Below are 23,937 nucleotides of genomic sequence, written 5' to 3'. Positions count from 1 at the left end.
AGTTATTTTATTCATTCAGATATATATTTTTAGAGATGAAGTTATTTAAAAACTATAGCCCTTGTTCTATCGGGGAGTTTTAGAAACTGATGCTCTTATTACAATGGGAAAAATTTAGGGAATGTTTTTCTTTTTCTTATTGAAAATTTTGGGGACTATTTTCCTTATTCTGATATGTATTTTTAGCTATTCTTACTCTGACAGGGATGTTTAAGGAGCGTTGTTCTCACTCAAGTACAGATTTTATGGAGAATAATGTTGGGATAGGGGACTGTTGTACTCACTCTAATGAGGATTTGTAGGGTCTGTTGATGCTATTTTTGGACTGTTGCCTCTGTTCTAATGACAGACTTAGCTATATTTCTCCTTAGTGTAAAATTATTCAAACCAAATAGGATGGTTTAAGGGGTTACAGTATCTTAAAAATGACCAAAGGATCAAAAATTTTTTTATTGCTTATTTCGAAACTAAACACTAGTCCAAACACAGGGGAAAAGTTTCATTGCTTTAGTTCAAATATTGAAAAAGTTATGAGTGGTTTTAGGTCATGCTCGCTATGTGTTCTTATGCAAAAAGAAAACTTTAACTTGATTTTTCTTGATGATCATTTTTTTGCGTTTTCGTGTCATAAGAATCCCTAAGGATTTTTTTCTATTAAAGATACAGCTTTAAAGTAATACTTTTTGAAATTAGGATAATATATTTAACAAAACTGTGCATTGGATAAGCATTTTATAAATTACTCAAATGTTTAGAGCATGTTATACCTTTAAAAACCAAAATTTTTTTTGAAAAAAATTACGATTTTTCACATAATTGATCACAGAAAATTTTCTAGTAAACGCAAAAGCAAATGAATGCACAGATTTTTAGCGATGATGATTGTGATCGTTTAGCAAAAACTTTTTTTTATATTAGTTTAAAAACAAAAAAGCCTTAGAGATTTTTGAATTTTTAAAAAAAGTAAGCAATATTTAAAAATTTTTTAAATAAATTATTGATTACAAAGTAAGTAAGCATGTTATGGTTTCAATGAAAAATATAATTTACTAAATTGAAAAAAATTGCTTGAAAGGTACTGTGACCTCTTAAAAGAGAGACAACCAACTAGAACAACGAATGCAGTTGATAGTAGTGGACGCGGAGAAAATATTAGCCAGAGCCTACAGAGCATGTGTGCGCTTAATACACATTTGAAAGCCATCTTACAATTGCCAAGGTCATTCAACTAACCATACATAAAGTGTTTATTTCTTTAGAGTTTAGTTTCAAATGAGAGATTTTATCATTTTGTCTTTCTTTTTCTAGCAGTTTGGCAAAAAAATCAGGCTAAATACTTAAAATTAAAAGACATTTTGGAGGTCAAAGTTATTATTTGATTTAGCTAAAATTTTGTATGATAAATAGGCTTGGTAAGAGACAATTTTTCTACATATAGGCATTATATATTTCTTACTCTCGTTTTTTTAACTCCATCATAATATGCATATATTTACGTACACTGCCATTGGCAGGTTAACGGCAGTATCTACAAAAATAAGTTTTTGAGATATTTGAAGAAACATGTTTTTCATTCCCAAGAAACTCAAAAATATTGGAATTGGATGTTCTTTTCATGCTTTATTTTCAGCGGAAACCAAATATGCAAGTTTGTGCAGTAAAGCTAAAAGAATGAAGATGACAATGTAAAAAAAAAAAAAGGAAAACAAAAATCTTGCAGATGCTTGCTGTTTACTGCCAAGAGCAGTACAGATTTCATGCCAAAACTTATTAAAATTGGCACAGAGGTTATCAAAAGGGATTTTTTGGTTTTCCCCATAGGTACATATGGACAAGACCCCCCCCCTCCCAAAAAAAAGTTATTCAGGGATAATTAAACCAATTTAGGTTGAAATTTATGTGAAGAGCATTTCATATGTACAACATATACAGTAAAACCTGTTAAGTTGACCACCAGTGTAAGTTGACCACATGTCTAAGTTGACTGCTTTTTTCAAGCACGGAATTAGCCCTTATCATAGCCCAAATCAACCTTTGTAAGTTGACCACCTGTTTAAGTTGATCACTAAAGTAGAGCACTGCAAGTGGTTAACTTACACAGGTTTCACTGTATTTCTTTTCCACATAAGGAAATAAAAAGTAATGCACAAAACAGGAATGGAACTGTATTTATGTTTTACCTTCAGCCAGCCGCAGTAAGCTTTGTAAAAGTCTTGGAGTTGTTCTTGCAGCATTTCTATGAGATGCACTCCGCTGTTGTTTATAATATGCTTCCAAAATTCTACAAAAGTGACATAAAAATATATTAAAACTTTAAATAAAGAGCCAATACATCAGAATTGGCTCTTTTTATATGGATTTCAAGGTAAGATAATTTTGTTATTGGCAGGTACTGTCCCGCAGATGGCTAATTATCGGAACTTATTTTCCTAATTAGTCGAGGCGAAACCCCCTGCTTTTAGTTTTAGGTTTGAGCTCTTGTTTATTGTTTATAGTTTAGCAAGTGGTGCATTTGCTCAATGTTATTCTATATTGCATGTACTGGAGCTTAAACATTCTCTTTTAGTTCATAGTTAAATTTGACCATAATTAATGAATCCTCCACAGCTGATGAGCTCTGGATTCACACTTTATCTTTTCCTATTTAATGCTATTTGCAATTTTCCTTTTTATCATCATTATTTTTATATAATTGTTTAATATTTGAAATTTTGTTTGCTTATTTTATATATATATATATATATAAATGTTGCTTCACACTTGACATTACACACACACACAAAAAGTTATATTTCTCAGAAAAAACACTTTTTTAAATTAATGAACACAATTGGCATACTTTCCACACACTTAATTTGTTACAGTTTCAGCAGCAATTTTCAATTCATATCCCATTATAAAACAATTAAAACATTTTCAGGGGTAGAAGTGACCGACTTGTCACATATAGGACATTTTCCACAAAAAATATAGGACAAATATAGGACACATTATATAAATAATTTTGCTACGAAAAAAAAATAATACATATCATATATTATTCAGTTATTCTTATTAATGATTTTGTTTAAAAAAACCTCAAACAAAATATTTTACATCTATAATGACTTTCCTGCAGTTGAAAGAAAATTTTTTGAAAAAAGTGTACTTTATAGACTAAATAACTAAACAAAATTTGAAGAAAGATAATTTTAATTTTTTCTTCCTCACTCATAACCCCAGTACTAATTCCACTACTCTTAGATTTTATATCTAAACTGAACCCTTTACCACTTGTATTAAGAATAAACAGAGCTTAAGAAGGATCCTTCTGACGTTTTTCAGAGTTTTCCTTATGCTTGAATGTTTTAGCATGCTGCCTCAATTGCGAAAATCCACTATTGCTTATGGGCACTGAACAGTTGCAAAAATGGCAAAAAGCGATGAAATCATCTTTTCCTTTAGTGCACCATGCACCAAAATTTGTAGAATTAATGTCCTACTAGTTCAACAACTCCACACGAAATGTTGTTAAGCGATGCGATTTCGCCATTATAATTCCACTTATTACAACAAACTACATTTTAACATCATAAGGAACTAACCATTCCACGATCCCAAAATTCCACAAAAAGAAAAGATTGCAAAAAGAATATTAGAACATTCCGATCAGAAATGGCACTGAATGCAAAAATAGACCAACGAAAACCATGATGGTAAACAAAACAAACGGCTGTTGTCCCCCCCCCCAATGCAAAATTCTAAAATCAACTTCAGCATTAGTTCTCGAAACTCCACAAACTATAGAGTGACGTCACATTGCTGTAGCCAATGAGAGAAGATACCTGTTGCAGAATTTAGTCAATTGAGTTTTTAATTTGAAATTCGTTTGGGCACGTACTTTCAGCGAAAAATCCGATGTCAGAAAGTTTATTTACCGTTCTTTTTAAAAGATATATATGATATAAAACGGGAATATAGGAAACATAGGACATTTTTGAAAAATATAGGAAATACAGGACAATTTTGATGCTTCTTTTTTTGAAAATATAGGAAATATAGGATATATAGGACTACTTCGACCCCTGCATATGAAATATATTTTTCAAACAAAAAATGGTGGGCTAATTTTTTTTTGATTTCAAGAAAATCCTAATATGGTAATAATATAATGTTTTTGAAGGGGCATATCTTGTTATTTTTTTAAAAAAAAGTTGATTAAATCATCATTTTTTATAACCTTGGTTATCGGATAGATAACCTTCCCCAAATGTTAAAAATGTAAAGAAAATATGAAAAAGCTAATGTTTGAGAAAAGGTTATAAAAATCATGAGGTATATTCAAATACAGTCGGACCTCCATATATCGAAGTAGCAAATTGCCGGAAAAAAATTCGATATATAGAAATTTTGATACATAGAAACGATCGTATTTTATCATAAAAATATCCTAAAACATTAAAATTAAAGCTAATTTTCGTGCATGAAACCCAATTTCTAATTTATACGAGCATCGGATTAAACAAAAGTTAATAACTGAAAAATTAACAGAAATTACATTTTTGTGCCTTCATACATCTTCATTCTTTGGCAGTTCAACTTGATTCGCAACATGAGGGGATTTTCGTTCCGACAATGTAATCGAGAGACAAGTAAAAAATCAATCTACTTAACTTGAATGATTTTTACTGAAGCTAAAAAGACTAGGAATGATAATCAACAGACAAAAGAGATAGCTTGAAACTGATTTTACAGTGTTACTGGTTACAACTAAGATTTGAAATGAACTCGAGGGAACAATGACCTATCTATACTCACCCCTCAACCTCAGATTCCTTATGAGTTTCGTAGCAACCTTTAGTGAACATAATGTTCTCCCCCAACCTTCATTTTTCATCAGATATATAGTCTAAAGCGGAAAAAAACTTCGAATATCTCGAAAAATAATTTCGATGTATAGAGATTTTTTCGATATATAGAAACAGTTTTTCTATGTAATGAACATTGAAATTTGCTGTGATTTCGATATATAGAACATTTCGATATGTGGAAGTTCGATATATGGAGCTTCGACTATATCTTGAAACTTCCAGATTACAAAATATCTGCCAATAATACATACATAAACAATTACCTTTCACATTGATGTGTTACTTTAGGTTTGATATATCGAATCAATGCAAAATAATTTTTCATTTTTGTAATTGGCCAAATATCATCCTCCTTTATAAGTGCTAAAACAGAACAATTAATTTTACTGAAAAAATCCATAATTTATGCTTTTTAAAAGGTTAGAATCAATAAATTAAAATATTCAACAAATCAATAAAACAAATTTAGCAGAACTTTTATTATAATTATACATTAACGTTTAATTAGGAAATAGTACTTCAGTATCAATAAAAGAATTAAAATCTAATCCCCATGACTATATTATATTTTTTTATTAATGCCTCTTTAATGATGTGATCATTTTCATTAAGAAGAAACAAGAATTCTTGCACCAATAATTAGCAGAAAAAGATTGAAATATTGTAAAAATATAGCACCAACATTTCTGGTATAATTTTTTCCCTTTCTTCACTATTTTTATTAGGAAGGGAGGGGGAGGGGGCAGGAGCGGCATTAAATACAATTACTTATTAGTTGTTAAAAAAAAAAAATCTGCATAAAAACAGGGCAGTGAATTGATTATAAAAAATATTTCGTTCAAGTGGTTAAACCTCTTACGATTTGCCTCGAGATCCTAGTATAATTTTGTGCAGAAGATACAGTGAAACCTGTGTAAGTTGACCACTTGCGGTGCAGTACTTTGGTGGTCAACTTAGACAGGTGGTCAACTTATAAAGGGTGGTACTGATTTTTTTTTTTTTTTTCATTTCTTGCATCATGTATTCATTTTTTTGACAAACTTACTCTTTCTATTCAACTCACTTTCATTGTTTAATATTACTTTGAAACAATAATTAAAAACGTTATTCAAATATTTTTGTTTTTTACTAAATCAGACACTGTAGTTTAAAAAATTCCATATGTGTCAGCTTATTTTTTCTTGTTTTCCCCCTTTTCAATTCATACTTTTTACCAATCTCAAGTTCAACTAACTTTCTTTTTGAAGCCATTTTATGTAAAGCCAGGGGTGATTGTAACTCCATGAAAAAATACCTGAACTTTTTTTTCCAAGAAGAATAAATGTTTTGATGGGCATATATATACACATTAAGTGTATGTACACATCATATTATGTATATAAATAATTTAGATACATAGTTATTTGTTGGGGCTAAAACTTGAAGTTTTAATTGGGCTTCATACGTCCATGTGCATGGTGGGAATTAAATTCTTTTAATTTTTCTCATTTCTTAAAATTTTTCAAAGAATGTTTTATTTTCCTCCTTTGTATCTGAATCCTTAACCACTAATTACATTCATTTACTAATACACTAAAGAATAATACACCAGCATTTTTTAATGATTCTCGGTTTCTTTTATGAGTATTTGTAGAAGAATGTTGCATTGCAGTAATGCTTTCACACCATCATTAGCATATGTAACGGGCTTGTTGCAAGAAACACAAAACCAAAATCCAGCCCTATCAATTTTTTTACACTATATTTCCATCTTTTCATTGTAGGAATCCACTCTGTTTAACCATTCTCAATTAAACTTGTTCTTCTTTCCTGCATCGATGGAGCCAATATCTTCAGATTTATCCAGAGACCTCATTTTTTAAATGAGAACATGCAAAGTTCAAATGAATAAATTTATCAAACAAAAAATGTAGCAAAATGAAAAGTAAGAGTTAACTGGTAAAATTTAATTAAACAAACTAATTTATATTTACGAGGAGCATATTAATAACAATAAAGTATAATCAGAATTAGTTCAATAACAACAGAACGCGCACAGATAAAGATCATAAACCAGAATATAAAATAAAGAAAATATTTGCATACGATCAATTCCTCCAACTGCCATAAAGAACAAAGACAGGAGTCGAAGCTCTTATCACTTTTCTTTTCCTACCTTCCCCCAGTTTACAAAACATGACCGTAGCTTACGCTTTATATTTATACCAAATGTCTTCAATTTGGATTTTTTTGTTTCATTAAACATGGCCGTAAATTTTACTAAAGTGGGTTTTTCTGAAAATATAGAAGTTCCGGTATTTTTGAAGATGAAGATACCGGAATTCAAGCTGAAAATACCGGAAATCCGGTAAAATAACGGAACATAATCACCCGTGGTAAAACTTATAACACAAAGAGCAACAAGCTGGACTCTCCTACTTCATAAAGGCTGTTGGAAATGAAAATGTTCTATCTCTTAATCCCTTGCACCAGAAATAAATAAATGTACTCTTAAGCACAATTCCAGGGTTGCCATAAAATATTGCAAGTGGAAGAAAAGACTGAGTACTTTTCTACTGATGCTTGTTTTCATTGAACAGAGTACAAAAGGCTATCTCAAATAGAACAAAAGAAAAACAGCTTTAAACACTATGTCATGCTTGAAAAGGTTCGACCGGGAAATGCGGATAAAATTTTTACGGAGCTGCAGAGTTAAGCTTTTTTTGCGGAGCAGTTGGCAATCCTGCAATAAAGCATTAAAATTATTCATGGAAAGCTATTAAAAAAATTAATAAAAATAAAATAAAATAATTTGCTTGATTAAGTTTTAAAAAATAAACCAAGTGGACAACTTGCAAAGGGTTTTTTACAATACTCCAAACCAAATTTGGTGTACATTAGTGGTCAAGATAGACAGGTGGTCAAGTTAGAGAGGTGGTCAAGTTACAGAGGTTTTCCTTCATTATATAAGATAGGACTAATTCCGTTCCTGATAACGTAGTCAGGTAGTCAACTTACAAGGGTGGTCAACTTTACAGGTTTTACTGTAGTAAGAAATTACTTTGCTTGCTATAGAAAGCATCTGATATAGGAAAACTTCTAAAATTAATAACATAAAAAAACTACTCATGCAATCTTCAAGGAATTTTGTTTATGTGAATAAATCTCTCCTCTTTGGACTTAATATATATTATTTTAAAAAATATTATAATCTGCCAGAAATTGTTTCAGTTCTTATAAAATCTAGAGAAGATGACTAAAAATTATCAGCATGAAGGAAATTCCTGCACATTTTATGAAATAAATATTACGTTTGAGTGAAGAATTCAGCTATTAACAAGGGAATACATGAGGCCCAGGTGCGTAAGCAAAGGGAAGGTCCAGGTTGTCTGTACTGACCCAAAGTCAGTAAGAAAAATCCAAAATGATACTATTTGTTGTTTCACATATAACTTTCTTGCTCATATGATACAAGAAAGCTTGAATTTGAATTTAAACAACTGCATAAAGTAAATAGATTTTGAAAGTTTTTTTCCCCATTTTGTTCACAAAAACAAAAAAATGGATTTCAGGAAAAATTTTGGAACAGGGGACCCTTGGGTGTGATGTGATGATGCAGGAAAAATTGATTTTGTAGTAAAATATACTTACAGTGTAATTCCTGGTAAGAAGCAACTTCAAAGTAAAAACATGATCTTATGTTATTTTGTTAAAAGAGAGCTTGAGTAGGGATATTTTAAAAAGCAGAACTATTAGTTCGCTAGAGGATTTTAAGAAAAATCTCATATCTGTTACTGGGCAAGGTTTTTCTCTTTTTCTAAAAACTTGATGTATAACTGGATCCCCTCCGAAATTAAATCCTGGCTACGCTACTGATCAGATCGGTCATTTTGAATCACATAAAGCGCCAGTTATATAGGAAAAAACAAAACGATGCCATACACATATGTAAAATATTAATTTTTGAAAGTCGGGGGAGGGGAGGGGGTGGCAATTGACCCCCTTAAATGATGCGCTTCGAAAACATACATACAATATAATAGTGTTCCTTTTCACTAATTTCATATCAGTTTTACTTGGAAATGATTTCTTTCTTAAAACCAAAGCCAATAAAGATCATATGAGTTTAAAAAAATTGTTTAGTGAAAGAAAATATCACAGTTGTTCGTTTTTGATATTTATACATAACAGAAAATACGCGTGAATACAGAGACAAATATGTGTAAATGGATATACTTGTAGATAGTAAATGTTTTTTTGAAATTAATAGATATAGATAAATTGATGGTTCAAGAGGTAGATTAGATAGATATATCCATAAATAAGCAGATACAGAGATATTCACTCAATTCAAAATAACTCGAATATTACTATAACTCGAAGTTTTTATCAATTCCCAATCCGTCTATAATTCCATGCTAATTATGCTCCATATCTCGAAGTTAACTTCCTTTAACTCTAAGTTTTTTTTTAAAGATGACTTGAAATTTATTTTGAAAGATCGAAATATATATATATATATATATATAATTCAAGTGACTATGAGAGAAAAATTCATTCCACTTCACTTGCAATTCCTGAACAATAGACCTCTAAGCAAGGAGAACACATGTTGAGCCAACGTGCGATAAAGGAGTTACATGTGCGGAAATGAGTATAGATTGTTTTCTTTTGTTGTACTGTACTGTTTACACTTAGACATGTTGCTGGACAACAAATCTGCTTTTAAGCTGTCAAGTTGCCAAGTCAACTTATTGTACCTTTATTTAAAGGCTGACCTAAGTTAAGATTCGTTCCCCTTCATTCTTTAGTTCAATCCTTTGCTGATAAGTTCCCGAGAGAGAGATAAAGTTTTCTTTAGATGTCTAAGCGAAAGCTAAAAACCTTGGATTTAGAAAGTAAAGTAAATCTTATTTATAACATTGAAATGAATCTTAAAATCAAAAAGATAATGCATTGAAATATGGCTCCAAATAATCTGTCAAAGATATTAAAAGAGAAACTTCAAAAGCGGTACAAATCCATGAATCCGAATTTGAAATGAATGAAGATGTGCACCTTTCCTGAAGCAGAATCAGCTCTACTCAAATGGTTAAAGCAGTATTGAATTCAAGACCATGCCACTTCTATAAGTAGATGTTTGCTGCGTGAGAAAGCAACAAATTGTTCTATATTACTGAACATAGAAAATTTCCACGCCAGTGCTGGATGGCTGGAGAAGTTCAAGACCACACACAACTTTGTTTTTAGAACTCTTCACGGAGAAACTGTGCATATCATGCTTACAAAATTTTAAGTTCTGTAATTTCATCTGTTACATGTACATACAGGGTGTAACAGTACAGCGTTTACAGACTTTCAGGGCTGATAGAGTACACCTAGACCATGGGAAATCACACAGCAATATATGGTCAGAAATGCTTTCCCGATGCAATAGTGATGACACAAAGTACAAGAAAGACAGGACACAAATGAGAGGAAAAGACATGTTTGTTATTTCTAATACAGCAAAAATGCTGGTAAGTTTTTGTCTTGTGTACACTATAGACATCGTTACGTTAACCGAAGTGTCAGATGACGTGCACGCACACACGCAGTTTTTGTTGCCGCACTCGCTTTTACGTTTGATCTTCAATGCGCCGAAGATGTGAGGCATGCATGACGGCCCAGAGTGGTGATTTCAAACACCTACTTTGCTGACGATTGTTGGCTCCTACATTTCTTTTTTCTTAGTTTTTTTTTTTTGCTGTACAAAGGACAGTAAACATGTTTTCTTCTCTTGCTCGTGTCTTGTCTTTTTGATGATTTGTGTCGTCACTACCGCGCCAGGAAAGCATTTTGACCATGCATTGCTATGTTATTCCCCATCATCTAGCTGTACTTTATCTGCCCTGAAAGTCTGTTAACCCTGTACTGTTACATATTGTATTAATTAAAATATTTGATGATTTTTCATATTAAAATGTCAGAAACCAAAACTAGCGGTAAGTCCGAACTTCCGATAAGTCGAACTTTTTTGTCGGTCCCTTTAGATTTGAGTTATCGAGAATTAACTGTATATGTTAAAACAAGTTTTATACTGCCACTAAATTTCTCAGGCAGCTTTTTTGGAGTAAAAATGTGAGTGGCATAAAAAGAAAAACATGGAATATGCATTAAAAAAAACGATTGATATTTCATGATGTCAATGTTCTATGGCCGATACATTGGTACTGCCGATATCACATTATTTCATAGTCTAAACATAAAGAAATAGCTACATATTGGGATTTATTGCAATTATTTCTCATGACAATCTTATGAACACCAATAAAAGCTATTACAGTAGACTCCTAATTAAAAAGTTTTTAAAAAATTGAAAATTTTGTATTTATGTATTTTAGTAACATACGAAATAAAAACTAAATTGAAAGGAAATAATGCACAAGAACATTAAATCATATCTGACTCTCATCTCAAATAAATAATAACAATAAAAGTAGGCTATGTGGAACAACAGGAATTTGCTTCCTCCATTGAAGTGATGCCTTTAAATAAAGGTGAAATTATTCAGCAAGTAGTCCAACTTCCAACCTTCAGCAGAAAACAAAATGATAGATTTTTAAAACATTCTCCCTAATGATATGTTAAAAGCTTTATAAAGGCTTATTTTAATAATTGTTTAGTTGTAAAATGTAACTTATTAATTAATTGCTAAATGCAGTTTAATAAAAGTGCATTTTCATCAATTAGATACCTATTTTATTTCTTCCCCAATTTAACCGACAATTTGTTTAACCAAATTTCTCTGATTCCATTTAAGGCAATTAATTGGGAGTCAACTGTTCTTTTAAAAGATGAAAAACTTACAATTTACATTCCTTCCATTCAAAATAAAGGATGATACCATTTCATCCCAATTGTGATCAAAGGTGTCTAAAAGAACTAGAACAATATCAAATCGACTAAGTAGTGGACTGGCAAGAGCTGTATTTTCTGATAAACTCTAAAAAGGTAAAAATGAAACAAAGAACTAATACTTGAATTTTCAATTACAGAATAAATAAATAAATAAAATAAATAAATAAAAAAAAAATAACTGTATTGAATAACCTAGAAACTGAAAATTGAAGAAGTGAGAATTCACTGTGAGATAGAAATTTTAACCTTCATGTGTTGGAGAAAATTAAATAACAGGATAGAATGGAGCCAATATTTTTTATCAGTCAAGAACGTGCATAGGAATTCATTCGAGGGGGGAGGGGGGGGGGGGGAGTTGTGAGACTTTTCAAATTTAAGTTGGAAAATAATAAAATCCTTAGTAGCAATGAGTAGTTTAAAAAAAAATTTGGGAGTGGTGCTGCGGCACCCTCCCTCTGTCAGTAAAAAAGGAGTTTCTCGAATTTAAAGCTCATTAAGACTTTTTAAGAATCATTATATGACCCAACATTGATTCACATCGAGTTGGCTTTAAGTTCAGACTTCAGACACATTATAGAAGAGTTTAGCAGGAAAAAAAAAAGTTGTACGACTGAGTTTCAGTAGAGTTTTTTAATTTAAAGTGTCACAGCAGACAATGTTTCATAAAAAAGTAAGCATTTTGGTATTTGCCTTAAAATGTAACACTAATGTTTTCTAAAACAGGGATTCTCAACCATTGGCCCAGTGGACCAGCGCCAGTCAGCAAAAAATGTAATTGGTACTGGAAGATTTCTACATGGCCGCATTAAAAATATTTCTTCCTTAAAAGATATTTATGGGGCATTCCACGGTATTTTGGACATTATGTAGAGTCCGTAACGTGACCTTTTTTTGCCATACTTTTTTAATTTACCGTTTGATTTGCAAATTATTTTAATTTGAGCTGGTGTGTTGGTAGGAAAAGATCAAAATAAAATAATATGCTAATCAAACAGTAAATTAAAAAGTTATGGCAAAAAAGGTCACGTTACGGACTCTACATAAATGTCAAAAATACCTTGGAATGCCCCTTATAACAATATTTTATATGATATTTTTATGTTAGTTTTGTGATTACTTTTCTTTTTTTGTTTTTTCTCTCACAAGTTTATTTACTAGGGGTGCGACATCGATGTTGATGTTTTTAACATCGATGTTTTACTTTCGATGTTTTGGTTTCTATGTTTTCTCGATGTTGATGTTTATGTATAATAATTAAAAATTATAGTAAAATTTGCTCCAATTTTCTTGCTAGGTAATTAAATTTACGTATGGAATTGCTCCAAAAATTTCATTGATTTGCGCACATTTAAAAATATTGATTTTTCTGTGTAAAGGATGATTTTTGGGAAGATCACTACAAGATGGTAAAAGATAACTGGAGGGTGAGGAAGAGGTCAAAGTTATTGGAAGAACTCGACACTGGTAGTCTGTTGCCAGAACTTGCAGTTGATTCAAAGACTCCAATTCTTAAACTAAAGGAGAGTCCTATATATTACTACGGTGAATATTATAACTACAAATTCAGAACTGTTAAAAGTTGTGTCGAAGTATTTGATAGTGATGGCGACTTTTGTTTTTTCTTTGCCTGGTGGAATAGTCAGCAAAAAGAGAAATGCGCTTGAACACCAAATATTGAGGGGTTACTTATCCTCAACCCAGGAGCGGATACAGACTAACATTTTAGGGGGGCTCATGCTAAAGAGGACCCTCACCCCTCCTCCATCAATAAACTTATGGTTTTTGGTAAGAAAAATTTCTGAAACTGCTTAGGTGTTTAAAAAATACCACATCGGTCAGGGATATGGCACCGAATAGGACAAAAACCTCACGAATAAATTTTATAAACAATTAAAAGAAGTAGTGTTTCAAGTATTTACTTTAAAAATAATTCAAAAACTGAAATAATTTACATTTTATCCATAAAGTTTGAACACAATGCGAACGGATAATATTGTCGACGTTTTAGGGGGGGGGGGGGGGGTCATGACCCCTATGACCCTCTTTTTGTATCCGCCATTGCCTAGGTGGGCACCCCTGCGAGAGCCAATGTATAATGAGGTTTTGCACTAACACAACTCAAAGTTTACATTTCTTGCATGATAATAAATCCTAAACACTGATTTAAACTAATAAACTATTTACAGCACATTTAAAAATAAACTCAGCACGACTAAAAACTGAACTATCTAATAATTATAACAGGAAGAAATTCTAATTTATAGAGACTTTACAGAAAAAAAAATATTTACGGACTCAAATGTTTTATCGATTGAAACGATGCTTGAAGCTTTGGATATGGTTTTACAAAAACTATCATTGATTAAATTTGTTGCTTATAAAAAGCAAACGGGCGTCAGATACTTCTTTATTACTTTTCATTATACTGGCTCCTGAACTCAGCGCCGCAGACTAACTGTATCTTTACTGTCTACATATTTTAAATACATATGCTATAAATAGAAAAGTGACAGTTAATAACCCTCTCCCCCCCCCAAAAAAAATCAAGAACTATTTACTGTTTCTTATTATGGTTTCGGTCCGGCTTTTTTTTTTCAAGCAGTCATTTTCACTACTCAAATGCAATGAACCTTGAAACAGATTACAAAGTATTGCCGCAGATTTTGATGAGAGGAGGGGATCATGACCCCCATGATCCCCCCTCCTCCTTGTATACACTTCTCACGGTTTCAATCAAGTTTTTTATTTTTTCGAGCAAACATTCAAATACTGTTGTGGGGTGGGGGGGTATGACCCCCTCACTTGTATCCGCCACTGAGTCTACCCTCAAAAAGCCATCCCTCAATTACTCACACTTTATGTTTAATTATATTGCACTAACAGTTCAAAACATATTTCTTGCTCTTAATAATAATTGTCAGAATTAATTTTGTACTTTTAATAGAATTTGCACAACTCTTTCTCATCATACAACTGACTGTAAGTGCTATGATATATTTTTTCACAGATTTAACTAGTTTGTATTAATTGTTGCATGTCTTATTATCATTTTTTGTCTTATTATAGTACCAAGATGTTGCGAAAATATTCCTATTAAATTGTATTTATGATTTGCATTTCAGTAGTTTCAATATATTCGTGGGGCTTGTTTTCTTTTGTATTGCTTAAATTAGACGCAATGCTAAAAGAATTCCCTGATCCATTAAGAAACACTTGCTAGAGATTATCGTCTATGTAAGTTTGTAGTGTAGTATACTAAAAAATGTATGTTAAATATTGACAAAAAGATCGATGTTCAGAAACATCGATGTTTTTTGGTCGATGTATCAATACCATCGATATTTTAATTTCCAACATCGATGTTTTGAAACATCGATGTTTTGCCATCGATGTCACACCACTATTATTTACTTATATTTAAGAATTACAAAAATTAGGGGAGAGTCGGGAAGACTATGACTGCAAGAGGAGTGACACAGCCGCATTTATAAGTCCAAATAAAGCATGCAAAATAATTTTTATCTTGTCCAGTATATGTGGCACGCTAGAGTAAAGCAAAAGTCTAAAATTGCTACAACAACCCGACAAGCTAAATTTATTTTCAGATTTTACTTTGGCTTATTAATCCCTAGCTGTCTCATTCCTCTTGATTCTTCCCTCCTGCACCTGTCTATACATTGACATATTGTATAACAGAAGCTTAGAACTAACATATGGATGACTCAATTGCCAAATCGATTAACTCCACTTTTTAAAAAAATCCTCATTTCTGCTTCAAAAGTGCTTTATCAATACTTAGCATGTGAATTTATATTAAGGTCTTGGTTCAGCACATTTCTGAGCATGTGATTGCAGAAAATGTAACACGAGGGCCTATTCACTCCTATGGATAACAACATCTTCATAACTTTTCTCTACTTTTTGTTTTATGGAGTTAATCGATTCGGCAATCCATATATAACAGTGTTTTAATACATAATTCTTTTTTTTTTTTTTTTTGTAAAAGGAAGAGAGAAAGGGACTATTACTGATCCACGAAATCTTTTCCCAAGTTTTAAAAAGCCCACTGGTCGAAAAAGGTTGAGAAATGATACCCAAAATCTATTCCAATCTCTTTTCAAGTGTGGAAAAAGTGTGATGAATATAATGATATAACTTATTTTTGATCTTTACTAGTAATTTATGCCAGTAAATAAAATCTGTATGTATACTGTAATTACTTAGATGAGACTAACAAAAGAAATTCATTAAAATCCTCTTGATTTTGCCCTTTTATTTATCCATTTCTCTATGAGAAATATTGAGATACATCAAAAAAGTAGGCCATGAGAAACATATACATTATACAACATACATATAACTTATTAAAAATCAACTCCTTCAAGCTTAAATAAGCGTCATTGGAATTTCCAAAATGAGTAATATGTAATTGCTCAACTACAGAATAAAAACTGAATTTAAACGTTTTATATATATATAAATATATATAGATATATATTATATTATGTTATATATAAATATGTTTCTCTCTCAAAAACTAATACAGTTAAGGGGTTATTCTAGCCTAGAAATTCAAAAAAAAAAAAAAAAAAAAAGATTTTTTTCCCTTTTCATATTTTCAAAGTTTAAACCTTTAAGAATAAGCCTCTACGAGGATTTACGGAAATCTGAATTATTTTCAGAGTTATAGTTAATTGTGTTAATATGAAGAAAATGCTAGAAACAAGATCAACAGTATAACAAACGTTCTGAAGTACGAGCTTCCGAAGTTCAAAAGAAGGCAGAACTGCTCTTATGGCTGAAAGATCTGCCAAAAATGTAGCTTTTGAGGTATAGGAAGAAACAACGTATAAGGCAGAGATTGTTGTTCAAAAAAATATAAGTATGGCATACCATTAAACCACTCAGACTTCCCGAAATGCCACTGCAAACTTTAAACGTGTTTTTCTCGAAACTACTTTTTTTAATATGGTTGACAAGATATCTCAAGTTCCAATGCACCGATTTATTTGAAATTTGGCAGACTTTCTTAATACTATCAAAATTGTCTCCATGTAAGGGTTTCTGTATTTCTGTTTTTTTAAACAATTTTTTAAAAATTAACAAAGTTAAAAAAAAAGAGCCAAAAATGACCCTTTTTTTTTCAAAAAGACTCCATTTTGTGCAATTTTTTTGTTTTTCCAAATCGGCTATGTCCAGACAATTCTACATTCTTGTTTGATAAGAATCAATCTTAATTTCATGTTCCAGATCACCAGGAGGATTGGAATCTTGTAACCAGTAGACACCTTTTTTAACTGAGTCCCCACTTTGCCGGCCTCTACTGATTTCAATTTTGAATTTTTTCCCCCAGTATTATACATTTTTATACTTCTCAAGTATCAATAAAAAACTGATAAAAAATTGATTGAAAAAGTTTACAGTTGTTTTTTATTACCCGCAAAATCACCTCAAAATTGAGCCTCTAGACTAGAATACCCCCTTAAGATCATTTTTCAATGCTTTCTTATTTTTGTAAATTTTAATGAAATAGATAATATTTATTAAAAGATGACACAAAAGTATACAACATAATTATTATTAATTAATTAAAAATTAACATTTAAAAAAGCATTATGCCCCTCTCCCATCTTTCTCTCTTTTCTTGAACTAAAACGATATTGATTTCACTGAGAGCTCATATGACAATGTGTAAATGTGAGAATTTATTGAGGATAAAATATTTTGTTAATTTTAGTTAGGTACAATTAGGATTATATAATATTAATAAAATATGCACTTTTTATTTAGGGGGGGGGGGGAGTCTGAGTTTGATATGTTAGCATGTTGGTAAACAAAATATTTTGTCCTTTTTTACCTTTAAGAATCTATTTTTTAAAGATTTATTATGCATTTTTAAAGGACTCAAGGCAAATAAAATTTTTAAATCACAATTCTAAAACAAAAGAGAAAAATGTTTAATGTAAGATATAAAATTTATTATAATGAAATTAATTGCACAAACTAACACTACTAACTTAATAATAATAATAATAATAAATTATGGTAAAATGTTATGAAACACTCTTTAACAAATAATATTAGAAATAAATCAAAAGAGAGATTACCAATGCTTCATCATATTTTCCCTTAGGATTTGTAGCAGCAATGATTGAACATCTAGTATTCAAACTGCAAACAAGCCCAGCCTAAAATGTACAAAAAATATTATCATCTATCAGCATATGAGATGAAACAGAAGTTCACCCAAAACTAAACAAAACACCTTTTCTGCAAGTCAGCATTAATTTCAAAACATAAGTTGTTAAAAGTTTTTCAGCTTTTAGTAAGGGTTCTCGGCAATGGTAAATCGCGACCAAATAGTATTTAAGATTGTGGAAAAAACTAAAAAATGTGATTCCAACAGTAAAATCAAGAAAATGCAGATAGAAGTAATAAATTACATATTAGTCTCTAAATTTTTACTTATCGTTTTCATTACCCTTAATAACTGAACTCAGGGTATCTGTTACATTTAGTTTTTGAACCCATGACTTTTATGATTTTTTCTTACTTCTGTTTGTAACTTTTCATGACTCATGGAATGCAATGTTATCAAAAAAAAAAAAAAAAAGCATTTTTCACAAGAATTGTCTAAATTAGTACTTTTAAAAAAATAAATTGCCACTATCTAAACTATGCTTTGCACACACGTTTCTGAAAAATCAAATGAAGCAAAATGTAACAAGCTTAGCTGCTGCTTTAAAAAAAAAAAAAAATCAACACATGCTTTCATATTTTATCGCCATCCTACATGTTCTTAACTAACTTCTAAGACTAATTTTATTTTATGAACTCTTTAGAAATTTTAGTAAACACTGGTGATTTCTGCCAGCAGTATACACTTGAATCAACTCACGTGCAAATGGTCTGAAATTTTCGAATGAGCATGGTGAAATGACTAGTGTAAGTTTTCAAGTATACAACATAAAATGCAAGAAAGGTTAAAAATAATGTTTAACCCAAAATTTTTAATGTCAGGGTTCGCGTTTACGCGCTATAGCGGGTTTTTTACGCAAATTCGCGGGAAAGGGACGCAACTTCCGCGAAAAATCGGGTCCCAGGGACCCAGAAAACCCAAAAGATAAGAACCAGAAAAAAAATGGGAGAAAATGCTAAAGATCTATTTAGTAAATGCTTTTAAGCTTCAAAATGACCAGGAGAATCAACAGAAAGGGACTAAAATGACCCTATCTGTTTATCAGCTATTCAAACACACACCCCAATTGTGGACCAGTCAATGGAATTTTAGTGATAAGACTGGAGCTTACAGTGACCTCCTGGGCAGAGCTCAGGGAGCAAGTTCACAAATAGCCCATTGTACTGTATTCCAAGAATAAACTTTCCCTCAACTTTTGTCTTGAGGAAATTCCTAAAAACAGAAATGAAGACTAAAAATGAGAGAGGGTTTTCAATGCAATCTTCAGGATTAATACAAGACAATTGTACAATAAAAATATTGCAATTTGGTACTCATGTAACCAGAATTACTTTTGAAAATCATCATTTTGCATCCCCAATAAAAAGAGGGGAGAAAAAATGGCGAATATTTTCCAGATCGCGCTAAACACAGAGTTCGGAACTTTACATTTTTATTGTTAAATTGCTTATGAATACTTGAATTTTATACAAAAGCATTTTAACCTTGTTCTTTTTCTAATAATTCATCTCTTTCTGATGGGTTATTTTTATTTGGACTTGCAAAAGTCGGGTATTAATCGATCGCGCCATTTTGCAGATATTTTGAACAAGTTAAAATAAAGTCAAATATACTGATTTAAGATTGCAAATGAGCAATTTTCACACTCATATGAGAAAATGTTTCATTTTTGCGATCGCGATTTTTGCGTTGGGTTTATTCGCTTGCGATTTATTATTATTATTATGTAATTGCCAATGATAATTGGGAAGGGGGGAGGGGGTCTGTTTGCTTTTTTCACTAAGAAAAATTTCCAGGAAAACAAAAGTTAAGGGAGTGCTTTTCGCTTGATTAATCAGAGGCACTTGTTTTATATTTTATGGTAAAACCCATTTTTAAAGTAAATTTTGAGTTAATCTCATTGTAACTGACCAAATAGTTTCTCACATAACTGAGTCTTGCAAGTGTATTATTTGAAAATAATTTTACAATGATAAAATCACAAAAGAATTAGGGCAAAAATAACTAATTTATTTTATTTCATGCCTTCCCCCCCCCCCCCCCAAGTATAAATATTTTTATATTCATTTACGCACTAAGATTTTCTGTTTAAAATTTAAGGGACTCATTTTTTCCACCAAAGGACCCAAATCTATTTCATTAATGGGTCCCTGGGACCCAAGTTACGGATAGTTGAGCGCGAACACTGTAATGTCCACAAGGTAGAATTATATAATAAACAAAAACGAGTGAGTTTTATTAAAAAAGATATAACTGGATTTCAAAATGCCTAAAAAATAGAAACTTACGCATAAAAACGTTAAAAAACAGCTACATGTTTTGTTTGGACAACAGGGGTCATTTTAAAGAATGTCAACTGTGTTGAAGATTGGACTAATAATCTCATGAATTTTACTGAAGAAGAATCCTTACATTTTCAAATCTAAAATTCAGTTTCTCTTTCTACTTTGAATTTTAACATTATGAAACAAAATACTCATTCAGATATTTTTGTAATCTATAATTTTTTCCGGCATAGAAGTTTTTCCAAGTATTAACCAGCCTCCCCCCTCACCAGCTTTTACTAGTTTGTCCCAACAGGACTACAAATACTAGTTTTGAACAAGGAAAATCAAAGTCAACAATAATTTAAAACAGTCATCATTACTGTTTAAAACAGTTATTTCAAAACATATCTCTGAGTTATGTTCAAAAAAAAAAAAAAAAACTATTACTTATTGGAAAAACTGTGGAACTTATTCTCTCACTTAACAAAATGTTTCAGGAAATTTCACTAATGATAATCTAGTACGTAAATAAAATATGAAGTAGGCTGTTTCAATATTTAAATGCATAAAAAGCAGACAAAAATTAAAAATATGAATAAAAAGGAGCGAATGATTGAAAAACTGGATTATAATGAAATGCCCCCAATATAAAACATCAAACTAAATAGATAAAACAGATAACAAGTAAATAAATAAAATAGAGCAAGAACATTATTCATACAATCCGCTTCACAAGTGAAGGCATACAGTATTGAAATTGCAGTCATTTAATTTCTATGAAACTTAGTGAAATTTTGTACAAGTTAGTCTATACCCTAAGAGAGGGGTGCTCTTTAAAGCGTTTTTAAAAATGAATTTTGTTATACATATTTTTATTAAGTTCTTTTTGTCTTGGGATTGGAATGGGATTTTAATAATTTTCTAAATTTTAATGAGTTCTTTACTGAAACTATTTTTTATAGGAATGGGGGCAAGGTTTTTATTTAATGCTAATTGTAACACTTATTTTAATCTGATTCTTCTTAACAGGCACTTTAAATCTTTGTGAACCAAATAAGATTGCAATCTTTGGTGGTAGGTGAGCAACAGCAAGCAGGGGGTAGAGCTCTTTAGTATATTAAAAACTAGAAAATGCATTTTAGGGAGTTTCTAACAACTAACTGATTAATAGTATAATCAAATTTTAAAGACATAAATATTTAAAAACTAAAGCAAAAACAACACCTTTGCAACACTTATTGTTTGCTGCTCCATTGCTTCATGAATGCAAGTTTTATCATGTTCTTTAATACAGCTAAACTCATCAATGCAACAGGTACCACCATCAGCTAAAACAAGAGCACCAGCTTCCAACTGCCATTTTCCACTTTCCTGTAGGATAATTAAGAAACAAAATTAAAAGTTATAAGGAGAGGCACAACTAGAATTTCCTGAAGGAGGGAGGTTTGTGCCTCCTGGCCTCATATGTGTACACATAAAAACATGCTAGGATTGGCAACCTAGGGCAAACCAAAAGTTTTCAAAAAGGGGGGGGGGCGTTTCCCAGACACACTAATTAGTCTACAGCAAAGGAAAATATAATGGTGATATACATAAAATGATACTTACTTTTACAGCTGAAACGGTTAATCCAGCATTGGTTGTTCCAATGCCAGAAGTTAAAACTGCCCTTGTAGAAACTTTAGATGCAAATTTCAGAAATTGTGATTTTGCAGTACCTACAAAAATCAATGGAATTGTTAATTTTCCCACACATACAGATATGGTAAAACCAGCTTACTCAGCTATCACCATTCCAGCATTGTAGTCCAGAAGGAAGGAAGGGGATGCTGCCTACCAACTTTTTAATTTAATTCAAGTGTCTTTCCCTCTTCTTAATCTCAATACTCTTATGTTCTCATCTGCAAGTGTTCTCTTTTACAGTTTTTCCAAGTCTACCCCACTACCCTATTCTAAAACATAAACTCAAAATGGCTAAAATATCCAAGAAAGTAATTTTTTAGTGCAAAATAGTCTAGCCAAACTCTGGCATTTTGAATGGGGAAAATCAGACTTAAGAGCTTAAACAGGGCTGCCCTAATATTAAGAAAAATGAGTTTTTAAGTCTCAACAGAAATAGCATCTTGCTATTATAGGCATCTGCAGAGACCGAATCTCTAGGGGCTACTTGTACTATGAGGAAATTGTTACTGACATTTTAACAGTTGGCCAGAAAAGTTTGTAGGTTAGCATACTAAAACATTTTTTTGGCAAAATTCAATTATATTAAATATAGTTGCCTTTGAGGGCAATACAGCGATCAAACCGTTTTTCAATACTAGTTTTATTATTCGATTTCTCTTTAGCCTTAGTTTCGGCTATTCCCTCTGCAGAAGTGCTCAATTTCTTTCCAACGAGCATTCTTTTGAGGTCTGCAAAGAGGAAAAAGTCACTGGGGGCTAGATCTGGAGAATACTGTGGACGGAGAAGCAATTTGTAGCCTAATCCATGCAATTTTGCCATTGATAGTTTTTATAGATTTATGACATGATGCATTTGTCTTGATGAAACAGAACTATTTACTTCTTCAGATGAGCAGATGAGGCCTTTGTTTCGTGATTTCATCGTTCAAGCGCTCCAACAACCTTATATAATTAATGCTATAGTTGGCCTGACTATTTTCGAGGTAATCTTTTAATACAATACCCCATATGCATAACGGAATACTGATACCATAACCTTGCCGCCGCACTGTTGCGTCTTTTGACGTTTTGGATTCGATTCATCACGTTCAGTCCATTCGGCTGACTGTTGATAGGGCTCTGGCGTGTAGTGACAGAGCTATGTTTCATACATAGTGATATATCGACGGAAAAATTTGATTATATTACGGCTGAATATCGATAAATACTGTTCCGAATCATCAAAATGTTGTTGCTTTTGATCGATTGTGAGCATGTACGGCACCCACTTTCCCATGTCCAAATATTCATGCACGATATGCCCAACACGTTTCTTTGATATCTTAAAGGTCTTGACTATCTCAGTCAACTTCACTTTACAATCATTCAAACTTATTTTTTTGGACTTTTTTGATGTTTTCGTCGATAGCAGCCTCTTTGGGGCGTCCACTGCGTGCATCTTCACCAATGTTCATTTCATCCTGTTTAAATGTAGCAAACCACTTCTCAACGGTTGAGTTACCTGGTTCAGAGTTCAAATAATGTATATCAAGCCAAACCTTAGCTTCAACAGTATTTTTCCCCTGAAAAGCATTGCTTCATTGACACAAAAAATTCTTTGTTACTCGTTTTTTACACAATAACAAAAGTTGCTTCACTTTTAACGCTATATTACACAAACCAGAAGTCCAACAACTGTGAAATTAATAAGTATATCTTTTGAAAGTTGGTACTAACTAAAAACAGCATGCATGGATTTAACATTTATTAGCATCCTTTATATGTCAGCCTATGAAGCCCACTAGTTATATCAGGGGTGCCCAACATTTTTGCACCCAAGAGCACAATCTAAAACACTGGTCAAAAGGCAGGCACCATTTCGTTTTTCAAGGAGTATTCATAATTGGACAACATGTATTAATACATAAAAAATTGTTAATATTCTTATGTACAATAAATAATTACTAAATAATGCACTCAAAATGTACAAAGTATGAAAATTCTTTATAAAAATATAAATACCACTGTCAGTACAAGTTTCATCATTAATTTTCATTAGCCATTGCTTCATATTTTGAAGG

General features: G+C 31.6%; 1 protein-coding gene across 1 annotated transcript in view; it reads right to left on the bottom strand.

The window, feature by feature from the left end:
* LOC129224122 (DNA helicase MCM9-like) overlaps positions 1-23,937 on the bottom strand; it is a 67,262-nt gene that overhangs the window by 12,651 nt on the left and 30,674 nt on the right. Inside the window, exons 10-15 of the mRNA XM_054858532.1 lie at positions 21,804-21,913; positions 21,420-21,566; positions 17,837-17,917; positions 11,679-11,814; positions 5,114-5,213; positions 2,181-2,281 (exon numbers count right to left, since the gene is read on the bottom strand). Coding sequence (XP_054714507.1) covers positions 2,181-2,281; positions 5,114-5,213; positions 11,679-11,814; positions 17,837-17,917; positions 21,420-21,566; positions 21,804-21,913 — 675 coding nt within the window. The remainder of the gene's footprint in view (positions 1-2,180; positions 2,282-5,113; positions 5,214-11,678; positions 11,815-17,836; positions 17,918-21,419; positions 21,567-21,803; positions 21,914-23,937) is intronic.

Source organism: Uloborus diversus, chromosome 6 (assembly GCF_026930045.1).
Source record: "Uloborus diversus isolate 005 chromosome 6, Udiv.v.3.1, whole genome shotgun sequence".
Classification (NCBI taxonomy): domain Eukaryota; kingdom Metazoa; phylum Arthropoda; class Arachnida; order Araneae; family Uloboridae; genus Uloborus; species Uloborus diversus.
This window is presented reverse-complemented; position numbering and strand designations above follow the sequence as displayed.